The sequence below is a fragment of the Lampetra fluviatilis genome, chromosome 7 (genome assembly GCF_964198595.1).
Source record: "Lampetra fluviatilis chromosome 7, kcLamFluv1.1, whole genome shotgun sequence".
In the NCBI taxonomy this organism is placed as follows: Eukaryota; Metazoa; Chordata; class Hyperoartia; order Petromyzontiformes; family Petromyzontidae; genus Lampetra; species Lampetra fluviatilis.
The window spans coordinates 5,002,853-5,016,648 of record NC_136281.1 but is presented as its reverse complement, the minus strand read 5'-3'; the positions used below and the strand labels follow the sequence as shown (position 1 = coordinate 5,016,648).

At 46.1% G+C, this 13,796-nt stretch overlaps 2 protein-coding genes across 6 annotated transcripts in view; one reads left to right on the top strand and one right to left on the bottom strand.

Annotated features, from left to right (window-relative positions):
• Positions 1-3,938, bottom strand: part of LOC144933471 (serine/threonine-protein kinase MRCK alpha-like) — an 85,552-nt gene extending 81,614 nt beyond the window's left edge. For all 4 annotated transcript variants that reach the window (XM_078858265.1, XM_078858266.1, XM_078858267.1 and 1 more), the window contains exon 1: positions 3,013-3,938. In XM_078858265.1, the coding sequence (XP_078714391.1) occupies positions 3,013-3,196 (184 nt within the window). In that variant the 5' untranslated portion in view covers positions 3,197-3,938. The remainder of the gene's footprint in view (positions 1-3,012) is intronic.
• A 6,938-nt stretch (positions 3,939-10,876) lies between these two features.
• The window catches only part of IARS2 (isoleucyl-tRNA synthetase 2, mitochondrial), a 28,007-nt gene continuing 25,087 nt past the window's right edge, over positions 10,877-13,796 (top strand). For both annotated transcript variants that reach the window (XM_078858263.1, XM_078858262.1), the window contains exons 1-3: positions 10,877-11,260; positions 12,652-12,774; positions 13,444-13,603. In XM_078858263.1, the coding sequence (XP_078714389.1) occupies positions 11,030-11,260; positions 12,652-12,774; positions 13,444-13,603 (514 nt within the window). In that variant the 5' untranslated portion in view covers positions 10,877-11,029. The remainder of the gene's footprint in view (positions 11,261-12,651; positions 12,775-13,443; positions 13,604-13,796) is intronic.

Below are 13,796 nucleotides of genomic sequence, written 5' to 3'. Positions count from 1 at the left end.
ATTAACACCAACGATTAATTGGGTCACCAGCGCCGAACTCCCACTATGAAACAAGTCATGAAAAGGTCAAAGTTTAGGTGGACGGCTAAACGCTGGGATGATTGCGATGGAATGCTACGCAGGTGGCTAATTGGCATGAAAGTTGTGAGGACCAACAGCCACCGGCTGCAGCTGTTTGATTTGGCAATTCTGTTGTGCAAGATTGAGCAAGTGTGCTTTTGATAAGTCACTTTGACGTCAGGTGCCAATTTTACAGGGGTGCACAGAAATTACACATGTACACACCTACCTGCCACAGACCGATGGTGATTAAGTGACCAATAACAAACAATGTTAATCAAAGTGCACGTTTTACAAGAGGTCAATCACCACAGGAGAAATGTCATCTAAATGTCGTCCTGACCCAAAGAGTTCGAGTTCACGTGATTTAGTCCGTCTGTGCCTCATCTCGTTCTGTAATCCCACTTCCAGCTCAGTACTACAACCACCCACATTAAAGGTGCACTTTAATATACTGACTTTCCAAAGCTACAATCTATAAAAAAAAAACACAAATAACACATTTAAGATGTTAATGTTTGCCCACGAGTTGAGACATTTTAAAATGTCTACACATTGTCAAATCTGCATATTTCATGCACAAGATAGTTCAAGCAATTTTATTTTTATGTAAAATCTCGACAGCAAAATTAAAGTGAAATGACTCGTGTGAATTTAATGCACCACATGCTTCTGTTAGCTAACATGTAAATGTTATCAGACAGCCGACTGTGTTGTGTCGGGCAAGGTTACAGTGGATGGCCAGTATATGGATTTATTACACACATGTAAACTTCTGTTTGGGTATCATGTGCAAACACAGCAGGCACTAACGTCAAAGGGAATCTGTCTCGCTCAGGCGTGGCAGTCGGGCCCAGACCTCCTACATTCTTGAAAATCCGACCCTACAGACAGGTCAACCCCAGGGCTGCCTTCCATTACAATCAAAACGCCTGCATGACCTTCGAACATCACTTGCAAATGTAACGGATGGGACACGATTTGAGTAATGATTGATGGACGGTAATTTTAATGGACGCACAGACACACTCCAGGTGAATGGACCAAGTCATTTTTTCCTTCAATTTGTTTTAATCACAATACTAAATGTTATTTAAATGCCACTCATATACAGTAAGTTTAAGAAGCACATTAACAGGTCCATGCATGAATTATATTAAAGCTTTGATACTTTGCCACATTAGTCACAGCGATCAAAGGCCACCCTTCCTTGTTTTTATTAAGCCACCTTGTACCTCCCCACAGCCCTGACGTGGGGGCAGCACTGGCTTGCTCATCAGCTGCTCAAGCCACGTCTTAGGAATGCCAATGACCTAAAAAGCCGGTTTATGGACACCAAATTACATAGCAACACAGATGCATTAGTAAAATAAACATAAGCCTCATTTAACGGCCACATCTTTGCACAAAAGTGGGAGCGAAGGTCACATCCAAAGGAAGTATTTTTTACATTGCGTATGTACTTGAGCAGTTCACTGAAAATGGAGTCATCTTACCGATGACAATATGATCAACTTACAAAACCACGTTCGGTTTTGGACCTTTTGGACGACACAATTACATTTTCATTTTATTTTGGATCAGATGACATTGCAACTTCTCCCAGACAAAGAGACTGTTGCACAACTTCAGTCAAGCGATATTTGGCCAGTCCCAGTTTGACTCTCGCTCAGACCATCCCAAGCGTAGCAGCACCAACCGAAAGAAGACAACCCAGTACAGCCATTTCCAATTATCGCCTGCATAAACCCATCATCGGACATTGCCCAGTCTACCAATGTGACCGGGCACCGCGATGATAACACACGGCAAGGAGTGTGAGCGTCCGTTAAGTGGACACCACGAGGCCGCTTGTCCCAAGAGGTCAAATTGGCGTGTGCCACCATGAGGAGGGCCCTCATCCACCTTCTTACTCACTGCTCCCAGCGTCTCTCCGACCGCAGACCCGGTCGGACCGGCTGCACCCCAACAGACCTGTGCCTCACAGGCTTCTGTGCCTTTACCGTGGGATTGTAAAGGCGGAGGCCAAAGCGAGCGCTCCACCCCGAGGAAGGGGCCTTGGCTGACTGCAGCCGTGGCACCTCTCCAGCGGGCGGAACGTTTAAAGAGACGAGGGGGCGGCGACGCTACCGGGCCACCCCGAGAGTGCGTCCGAGGATGGTGAGGAGAGCAATGAGAGGAACGAACGAACGAGCAGATAGAGGAAAGGCGTGAGAGGTAAAAAAGCGGGACTCGGGGCGGTATGGCAAGGGATGTAAAAATGAAGAGATGGCAACACCGCCCACAGAAATCCATCGTCCGCAAGATGGAAGACGCATCCGTAGGCTAGTGGAAGAATAGTCCCATCGGGTGGCTGGCAGACGAGCGAATGTGCTCAGAGGGGTGGATGAGGACGATGAGGGAAGATGGAAAAGAGAGGTGGTGGGATAATGGCCGGTAACGCCCGACACAGCACACGGCCGCCGCGGGGGTTAAACAAACCACGCGAAATAAAACGACGACAACGATGGCTCCAGCGATGGAGGTTAATAATGGTGGTGATGGGAGTGGTGTAATGATGATGCTGGCAGGCAATAGCGGTGATGTCGGTAGTGACGATGGAAATGTTGGTGGTGATAGTCCCGGTAATGTTGACGGTGGTTATCTTTGTGATAGCGATGATAGCGGAAGTGACAGTCGTGGGATTTGGTCGTAAGGGGATGGCGGCGGCGGCGGTAATAAGTGGTGGGTGGGGAGGGCATTACAGTAATGAAGTCTGAAGGACGGGATGGGGGTGGGTAGGGCATGAGCAATCCAGGATGGAGATCAGCTTGATGGAGATCATCATGATGAATGCTGTCTTGACTAGGGGCACACGGTGCGATTAGTTTGGTCAGCCAGTGCGCGGTCGTTCGGTCAACTCGTGTTAACCTCTCAACCCCCAGCCACCCCCCCCCCCACGGCACCACTCACCCCACTCGAGGAACTCTGCGACGTTCTTCTCGCGCCTCAGCGTGGAATTGTTGCACTCGTCCAGCATGCACACGAGCACATCGAGGAGGCTCTCCACGCTCAGCGCGCACTCGTGCAGCCGCGGCCCGTCCAACACCAGCTGCTCCAGCTTCCGCAGGCGCACCTCGGCCGACATCGCGCTCATTCACACGGCTCCCCCCCCCACCACCACCGATGTTGATGAGGACGATGTTACGATGTTGTCGGTGATGGTGGCGGCGGTGACACCGGCCACCACCACCCACTTGAGAGCGGGCGTCGAGACGAAGCCGCGGAAGGAGTTGGGAGGCGGCTCTGTCTTGGCCGGCCTGTACGTGGACCCCAGCAGAGGACAGGCGTTGTATAGACAGACAGGTAGGCAAGGTGAAGGAGAGGCGGTCACACACACACACACCAGGAGCCTCCCCTCGCCCCTTCCTCGTTGTTTATGTCATCTCCTCGCGGCACGACGCGCCGCCACCGCCGGCAGCAGCAGCAGTAGGTCGATGTGGATTATAAATACAAGTGAGCGGGCTTATGTGAAGCCTCGTCGTCCTCGTCGTCGGCGGCGCTGCTTTCGCCCTTGCTGCTGCTGTTGTTGTTATCGCCGCTGCTGCCACCGCTCGAGGACGAGGAGGAGGAGACGCGACCCCGGGCCGCCCGGCCTCGCATCCACGGCGTCTCGCCGCTCCTTCTGTCCTCGTCTTGTGTTTTCGCGAGGAGCGGCGCGTAACGACGACGGTGATGAGGAATCGCACCGAGTACGAGCGGCAGTGCACTGACGCCTGCTGCTGCTGCTGCTGTTGCAGTAATCGCGGCGGCGGTGGCGGCGGTGGTGGAAGAGGAGGAGGAGGGAGCGAAGTGACAGCCCAGCGCCCTCTCCTCGCCTTACTCAAAATGGCCGGCAGACACCCACTGCGCATGCGCGTCTAGCGGGGGGGGGGGCGACAGGCGGGGCGGAGTTTGAGGGGCGGGGCTACCGGGGGGGGGGGGTTGCGTTGAGAGGGGGGGGGCCTCCGGTCGGCTCGGCTCTTGCCTTGAGCAGAGCCGGGACGTCTCCACTGCGCGTGCGCGCCAGATCGAGGGTGGGGACGGGGCGGCGCGAGCGGCGCGAGCGGCTGTGCGCATGCGCCAAGAGCGGGGACGGGAAAGGCGGGGCTGGACTGGGCGGTGACGTACGCGTAGAGGGGCGGCGGCTGCGGATGGGGGCGGGGATACTCGCGGATGCGCATGCGCAGTCGAGCCCTGTTCGGCGGTGCCCGCCCAGCTGATCGCGGGGTGCGAGCACGTGCGGAGCCGGTACCCCCCGCAGGGTCACCGAGTCCCCCCGAGGATCACAGCAGAGAAAGCTCTCGTCCTGAAGGCCTTCTGTGCTGCTGCGGCTGTAGCACAACTTGAAAGCTTCAACTAGAGTCAGAGTCATTGCAGCTACTGGCAAAGGAGGTTCCAATGGTGTCAATGTTTACCCCGAGCTCTCATACTCTGATGGTGCATTGTCTTTGAGTTGTGCGCCTTTTGGCGTCATCTGGTCCAACACCATGTGAGACTAGGCTCTAAGGAAAGCTGTCTCGGGTGTGGACCAATCAATTTAAAGGACAGTGCATGCATTATCAGAGTTGTGTGTTTTATTTGCATTCCGACTGCAGGTATTGTGGTCAGTGCAAACAACTCCTTGTAAAAAAAGGTGTCAGTTTTGTTGCCAGATAAAAAGGTAAAACACCAATTATCATACTTTGCTACTGGCAAATGAGGTTCCAATGGTGTAAATGCTTACCCCGAGCTCTCATACTCTGATGGTGCATTGTCTTTGAGTTGTGTGCCTTTTGGCGTCATCTGGTCCAACACCATGTGAGACTAGGCTCTAAGGAAAGCGGTCTCGGGTGTGGACCAATCAATTTCAAAGACAGTGCATACATTATCAGAGTTGTGTTTTTTATTTGCATTCCGACTGCAGGTATTGTGGCCAATGCAAACATGACTCCTTGTAAAAAAGGTGTCAGTTTTTTTGCCAGATAAATGCAGCTATTTCAACGTGTGGCAGTCACCGGTGCGGCGTTGCAAGCGATGTTCTAGCAAGATCATCGACGATAACGTTTCTTTCGCCTTTTTGTTTACTGAAGTTTTTAACGTGTGTCACAGCCCGGCACACAGCAAAGGTACATCATACCTACAAGATAACAAATGTTTTTTTTGGGTTGCATATTCCTTAAACACATGCATGCACAATAGGCCAGATTGTTCATAATCAAGTGAAGAACCCACGCCAAGTAATCGCGAGAAACGACCATTGGAACTGCCCCACTCGCTGCGATTGGTGGTTGAGCAACAAGGTTTGAACGGCTTTGGGGCCGTCCATAAATGACGTCACGCACCTGGGGGGGGGGGGGGGTCAGACATTTGTGACGATGTGTGACGAGAGGGGGGGGGGTGAGAAATGTGACGTCACACCAAAATGCCAAACTTTAAATAAATATAGACAACACGTTCTACTTAATTGAATATACTTTGTTATAAATATTTTCTCCTACAACATCAGAGTACAGCGGCACATTAAATACGCACTTCAATGACAATAGTTTAAAGCGATTTGAAGCATGTTTTATTTTCAAAATGGAAATATGGTTTTGGGGGAGGGGCAGAGCTTTGTGACGTCATATTTGAGGGGGGGGTCTGACTTTTTGTGACGCCGTATGACGATGGGGGGGGTCAAAAATCGTCCAAAATCGCGTGACGTCATTTATGGACGGCCCCTTTGGTGCGCACGAGTACCATGCCATGTAGTTTAACTGGAAGGTGCATTTATTTGAGTCATATACTCTGCGCGATTGTTAATTATCCCAGCACTAGGTGCCTTTGAACTAATCATCTATAATGGCATCAGGGCGATTGTTTTGTAAGCGATGGGGAAACACGTGTCTTGCAACATCGAGATGACTGCAGCTTACAATCACACGTGGTCACGCCGTCGCTGGAAATGGCTCTCCATGTGTCCACTCAATGACCCTCTTCCCCTTCCCTCAACTGCGAGTCGTCACAACGCTTAGTGCTGAAGAATCGATTGCACAGACACTATAAAGTGGTAACGACTGCTGGGTGATGGAAGGCCTGTCAAAATTGACCTGGAGCCACAGCGCCGCCTGCCGTTCAATTGCACGCAAGGCAAATCAGCAGTGTTCACGTTTCCATGTTTTCCCAATGGAGTAAGCAGGGATTCGGCAGGGAATGTGATGCGTTTATCAGCACAGCATAATGACTAGCAATCAGGAAAACTATGGATTTGGCTGGCAATACAGCTCGTTTTATACGGAAGTATTTTACCCATGTGTAAGTTTAAACGGACGTAGGATGGCATCGTGGTAACACTTGTGCCTCACAGCCAGAAAAACCTGGGTCGAATCCTGACTCAGGTACTTTGTGCGGTGCTTGTATATTATCTTCCCTTTATCTGCATGGATTTCCATCGGGTTCTCTGATATTGGCTAAACATCCGAATGCAAAAAAAAATCCTGAAAATTTATGAATTGGGATGATACGTAGCAACATTGTCCATGACTGCAACAACGTGGCAGGGCCCTCCTTTAAAGGAGTATTGAGGCTCAGTGAGGATTTCCAGGGTAATTATGTGCAAATAATAGAATAGTACAAATTAAAGTTGAAAAACCATGTTGAATTATTGATTTCAGTAACTTTATGCAGCCAGTCACTGGTCTTGAATGAAATATTTTTAAACGAGGTCTACTTTCTATCATATATTTTCCATAAACTTTTTTTTCTCAAATAACACTTATTCAAAGCGAAGCAGAATTGTAGCCTAAGTGAATGAAATAAAGTTTAAATCTTTAATGATGAAAGTGGATAGAGTTAATTTCTAGAAACGTAAAGGCACGAACATATTTGGTGAAATACTCTTTTGTTAATTCGGTAAAGTCACGTAGGTTAAAAAAGGAAAACTAAAAAATTAAATCACGAAGTTTCGGAGGCAACACAAGCCTCCGAAACGTCGTGATTTAATTTATTTGTTTTCCTTTTTTAACCTACGTGACTTTACCGAAAAAACCAAAGAGTATGGTTCCTTGCAGTCACGAAAGCTTCAAATCTAGAATTATATTTGGTGAAAACAAATGGAGAAAATACAAATGAGATAATATGATGACATATCTGGAAATGACCTACATCAAATGTTTGAATGACTTAAAGACGGCTGAAAAGTATAAATAAAGATGAGTATAAACAAGACAAAATTAACTTACATTTGCTAAACAACAGAAAATAACTATTGGAGAGACAACCGAAAAACCCAACGAAATAGGCATATTTGAGGTACTTATTAAAGGCAGACGGATAAAAATGTTGAAAGGAGAAAAGAGAGAAAACAGCTTTGAGTGCTTTTGGAAAACTGAATTGAAAATGTATAGGTAATATACATTTGTGCCTAAAGACAAACACTTTTCATCAGTTCATGTTGTCTGGAATGACATGACGTGGACACTGGCAAGGATATTCGATGAAAAAGTTAAAAGTGCGCAAACAATAATGGAGAGATCTCGACTTAAAGCTTTCGTGACTGCAGGAATTCATATTCTTTGGGTCTTACGGTAAATTACCTATCTACGAGACTTTACCGAAAGACCCAAAGAATAATCATGGAGAGGTGTATGCTGAGAATTGAACGAATACAGACTAGGGAACACACGCAGCAGGGAACAAACAGATTAGAGGCATCAAACGAACTATCAAGGATAATAATTGTGCTTGGGCATGACACAAACCACGAAGGTTGCCATTGGATGAGACTAGTAACAGATTGGAACATAAAAGAGGATAACCAGCACAGAGATGAAGCGACGATATTTGCTTCATACGCAGTAGCGGGATGTATTATAGTATTACAGGACTGTGAAGGATGACAACGACGACGTGGGGACGCCTTCATTCAGCAGTAGATAACGCATAATAAATTCATCATCATCATCACTGGGCAGTGGTAGCAAACGCCTGTAATTCAGCACTGCAGGGGTGAGGGTTGATTGATCCCACAAATGTTGCGAAATTCCCTTCCCGTGGGCGTCAGGAGAAGTCAGTACAGCAAAATTGTAAACTGCACATGTTACATCTGTGTGAGATAGAATGTTTCCTCCTCGCACACGTGCTCTGGTTTCCTCTCACATATAAGCACTCATTAATTGGCCGATAACATCTTAATAAATAGAGAACTGCAGAGCTTGATCAATTGTTGGTGCCCGCTCTCGTTGCCTTTCAGCTTGTATGTGGTTCCTCCTCATGCTTCGAGTCGTTATGTATGTTGAACTTCTTTCGCACCGTACGTAGCCAACCGTGCTAATCGGAGGAGCTGTCTACGAGCGTGAGTGAATGCTGTGCGGAGCGTTACAATTTGAAATTATTATCATCATCATGAATGGGGTATACTCTTTGGTTCATTCGGTAAACTCACGTAGGTATAAAATACCAGAGTATGGATTCCTGCAGTCACGAAAGCTTCAAATCAAGATGAATGGGGTAATTTCTCCTTTTTGCGTGAAATAACTAGAGAGGTATAATTAAATTCTAGCGTATGGCAACTATATCGAGGAGCTAATGCCAATGCCGAGGCCTGCTAGCCACGAGAGGGTTTCAAGGAGAGAGTTCGTGTCGTTTTGCTCCTCCATTGAAGGAGGACAGACGACTGGTTTACAATAGGCTCCATAGTTTGGGTTGAATGGCCACAGTGGCACCGTGGCTTGTGTTTAATGTTCAATTTGTGAAGGAGATGTGCGTAGCGACATGTTGATGTTCCGACGCGTTTTTTGTTGATCACACGAGTCAGTGTCTTGGGGGAGGAATGTCAAAGCCAGGAGGTGAGATGTTTGGGTCTCTAACGAGGTGATTATTCCAGACGCCCGCGTTGTCCCACTCTGTTCGCTAGCGGTGCTCTTCTCGGATCTGGTTGAGAGTCGTGGATGGTTACAGCAGCTTGATCGCAGAAGGGGGGGTGGGGATCTGGAATTGAGTCGGCAGTGAGGTTGCATTGTTGAGGACTTGGTTGATGATGGGTTGGTTGTCTATCGTTGGCGAGAAAACATATTTGGTGGCAGAATGTTCGCCAGAGGAGGGAGCCAGTGGACTGGTGTCGGTTTGAGTGTTCTCGGTTTTGATGCGCATTGCGTTATGTGTATGTGTGTGTGGCTAAGGCGCAGCAAGTTGGCACAGTGGGGGGCACAGGTGGTGCATCAGCCAGTCATCTCGGTCATCTCGGTCAGTCGACCCGTGGCGCCTGCTGGGTCTGCCCCGTGACCTCCTGCCAACGGGCGTTCGACACTTCACGTGGCCTCAAGGTGCACATGGCCTGGCACAAGCGTCGTGGTGACGTCACCGCCACTTAGTGGCGAATGGCGGTTGTTGTTGTGTGTGTATGTGTGTGTTTAGAAGTGTTGTGTCCAAGTTCCCTGACCAGGCTGTAGGGCAGGTCCTCTGCCACTGAGTGGATCAGTGGGAGGGTGGCATTTGGCAGCACGTCATCCGAGGCGACCCCAGGTCGTTCCTGTAGGTTTCCGTCACAGGGCGATTCTTGACGTGTCCTTTTCACAGATCTCCTTTACGTGAGGCTTGAAAGTCCATGATAAACCCGAGATGTGTATTGTAAGTATGCACCTTGCTGAACTTCTTTTGCACCGTACGTAACTAACCGTGCTAATTGGAAGGTGTGGGGTCATAGTGCACTGCGCTACCACAGAACACACCAAGAGTGAGAGTGAGTAGTTGTATTATTTATACGTACACACATCAGTAACGCTGCACAACTAGAAAGAACAATACCTAATATTTAAAAAAAAACACGCTTTAATGAAATGTACCGTACTAGTAATGGCAGAACTCCACGACTCCAGGAGGTGGCCCCCAAGCTTGCCATAACGTAAGGGACCCTGGTGATTTACAGCCAATGTCAGTTTATTGTGGACAATAAGATCCAAGCCGAAACATAACATATACAAAATAATGTTTAAAAAAATATCTATATATTTTTTATGATAGAATATAGTATTGTCATCAGTATGACATAAGTATACCAAGTTTGCAGTCGATACCACATTGGGAAGTGGGTTAAAACTGAGTTACAAGATTTGAGGATACAACAACAACAGACCGAGTGAGTTAAATGAAATTGTGTAATAATAAAAACCGAAGCAAATCCGCATCATCCCTTGAGGTTCCAGGATTGTGGCTATCAGAGACTAAAACATGGTTCACTCCCTTAGTTTCTTTCGGTAAAGTCACGTAAAAAAATAAAATAATAATAACACATGAAAATATTATTTTATTATTATAATAATTTTTTCTACCTACGTGACTTTACCGAAAGAACCAAAGAGTATGGATTCTAGATTTGAAGCTTTCGTGACTGCAAGGATTCATACTCTTAGGTTTTTTCGGTAAAGTCACGTAGGTAAAAAATAATACAATTAAAATTAATAAAAGTAATAATAGAAATATTTCTATTAAAAAATAATACATTTTAAATTAATAAAAGTAATAATCTAAATATTTTTTATTAAAAAATAATAAAAATTAAATTAATTACTTTTTACCTACGTAACTTTACGTAGGTAAAAAATAATAAAATTCAAATTAATAAAAGTAATGATAGAAATATTTATATTAAAAAATAATAAATTTTTAATTAATAAAAGTAATAATATAAATATTTCTATTAAAAAATAATAAAATTTAAATTAATTACTTTTTACCTACGTAACTTTACCGAAAAAACCTAAGAGTACAAAGAGTATGAATCCTTGCAGTCACGAAAGCTTCAAATCTACAATTTGAGTTCACTCCGTGACCGCACGAGGGCGACTCCGCCTCATCCGCCTCGCACGCCTCGGCCCCTTGAGCAGCAACAACAGCAGCACCTCGTACACCAACCTCCACCTCCTCCTCATGAGGACATAATTTCACACAACCACCACCACAGCAGCAGCAGAGAGAGACGAGGCGATCGACAATGTCCGCGCTTCGTCTGCTGCAAACCGTGGGGCGGCCTTGGGGCCCTGCAGCTCTCCGGCCTGGCCGAGGCCTCGGTCTTGCCTGGCGCCGCCTGCCCAGGAGCAAGGCCACTTCGGCGGCGGGGGGGGACGGCGCGCTGTACCGGGACACCGTGTCGCTGCCCCGCACCGACTTCCCCATGAAGCTGGCGGGGCAGGCGCTGCTCAACAAAGAGATGGAGATGCAAGAGGTGGGGATGGAGTATGTGGGGGGCAGATTTGTGTGGTGACGAAGTTTGTCTTGGTCGCTGGTGGTGGTGGTGGTGCTGGTGGGGTTATTGGGTTTCAATCTTCCCGAAACGCGAGGCCAAGTGCTTGCTTTACATTGACATTTTAGTTGCTAACGTCGCTTTCAAAAGTTTGTGGTAAGCTTCCTGACGCGTATGTTATGCCTGCCAGGCTAGATTAGTGTCTCAATCCATTACTGTTTCTGCGTGTCGGTGTAAACGCAAGACACACACCGATTCGATGTTACCGTCTCCTTCAGACCGCGAGGTTAATTCTCTCAATTCCCTCGCAGCAACGTTTTTTTTAATGCTGATCGCTCTGCCACTCAATTCATAGCTCGTTTTGCTTTTTGCAATCACGCAATGTGGGCCGGAAGGCCACAGGCAAGACGGGGGGCAGTGTGGAGTGCCCTATGAGAGGGCAGCGAATGTTGCCTTGCCATGCGTGTCAAACGCCCTTGAGGTGGGGAGGAGCAGTCTGGAGCCGGTGGCATTCGAATTCCTGAATTAAAGATTCCCCGTAAGGCATGGCACGATTTAGATAATCGAACGTAGCAATAAATGTCGTGCGCACGGAGCAGCGCATGTTAAATATGTCGTCGATTCGGTGGGCACAAGCTGTTGAAAAGCTGACATTTGAATGCAGCATATTTGTATAAGTTTGATTGAATGTTTAATACCTATTCTTGGTTCTTTCGGTAAAGACACATAGAAGGGAAATAATAATGTAATATATATTACTTTATTATTTCCCTTCTAAGTTTGATTGAATATGTTTAATACCTATTCTTGGTTCTTTCGGTAAAGTCACGTAGAAGGGAAATAATAAAGTAATATATTACCAAAAGAACCAAGAATAGGTATTAAACATATTCAATCAAACTTATACAAATATGCTGCATTTAAATGTCAATATAATATTTATATTATTTTATTATTTCCCTTCTACGTGACTTTACCGAAAGAACCAAGAATATTAATCCCTGCAGTCACGAAAGCTTTAAATCAAAATTTATGTTTAATACCTGTTGATTTAATGTGCCCTCGATTATCAAACGTATACTGTTGTCACGATTAAAACTTCAGCAACAAACATAATATTTTTTCCTATTCTTGAAAATGATTGAATATGTTGTTTATAATTGAGAATATATTAAATAATGTTATTAACTAGTTTGTTGAATATCGTACAAATATTAACAATCAAACGTTGAAAAAAAATATGACGTAAGTTCACAGGGATTTGCATGGGAAACTAATGGAACATATCCATTTAGATATTTTATGCAACGGATCACCGAGCTTTTGTTTGCACCAGCTAAATGTGCGCGTGTCCCGCGTGTCGTCCCATACAGGTGTGCAACTTCTCGGGACTCTACGAATGGCAGAAGGAGAGGAAGTCCAAGAAGGAATTCTGTCTGCACGACGGCCCCCCCTACGCTAACGGGGATCCGCATGTGGGCCACGTCCTCAACAAGGTGGGTGAGAGCTCTGCCAGCCAACGTCGGGCCCTGTCTGACCTACACCGCGCCTCCACTGAGTGTCGCCCATTGCCACCACTTGGGCGCTATTCTGTGTTGGAGCCCATGTAGCCAGCGGACTTTTTAAACATTTTTCAAGTATCAAGTTGTAATTGCGGTTGTCGGTGTAATTGTGTTTGTTATGGTGGTTGTGTAACATGATTGCAAAATGGTGCAGAGTGTGAGCTGACAAATTTGACAAGGACCTGAACAAGGAGAACGGTGTTTGACTAAGAGCCATACTACCTGAATTTTCGATTTATAAAAACCACTTTAAAAAAATATTCCGATATTTGCTAAAGTAATACGTGTAAAATGTCCTATGCGCGGCCTATTATAGTAAGAATGATTCTTAAAACTCAATTATCCGTATTTAATAATACACAAGAGAATAGATTGATTGTTCCTGAAAATAATATGTAAATTATATGCTAATGTAACAATTAGGCTAATGGAGTGAACAAAACCATACAAATGAGGCAAAACAAGAAACAACGAGACGCTAAAGAGGAGATGACCAATCACTGTCTAAAATGATGAAAATGTAATCAAGTCAATAGTGGGGGAAGTGAATAATTGTTACGTGCATAATTACAGATTAATAAGAGCTCGCTCCTCTGTCTGCAGGTCCTCAAGGACATCACGAATCGGTACTATGTAATGAGAGGCTACAAGGTACACTTTGTGCCTGGCTGGGACTGCCATGGCCTGCCCATCGAACTCAAGGCCCTGACAGAGAGCGAGGTCAACGACAAAACTCTCTCGCCTCTTGACATTCGGAAAAAGGGTACGACTGCAACTCTGAATTGCCTCGCTTAAACCTATGTGACTTTACCGAAAAAACCAAAGAGTATGAATCCTTGCAGTCACGAAAACTTCAAATCTAGAATCGCTTAAACGTGTTTGTCAAGGTCCCGTCCATGAGTAATTATAATTTAAAAGACTGTATAGCCAAGGATTGTATGCTCATAAACACAAAT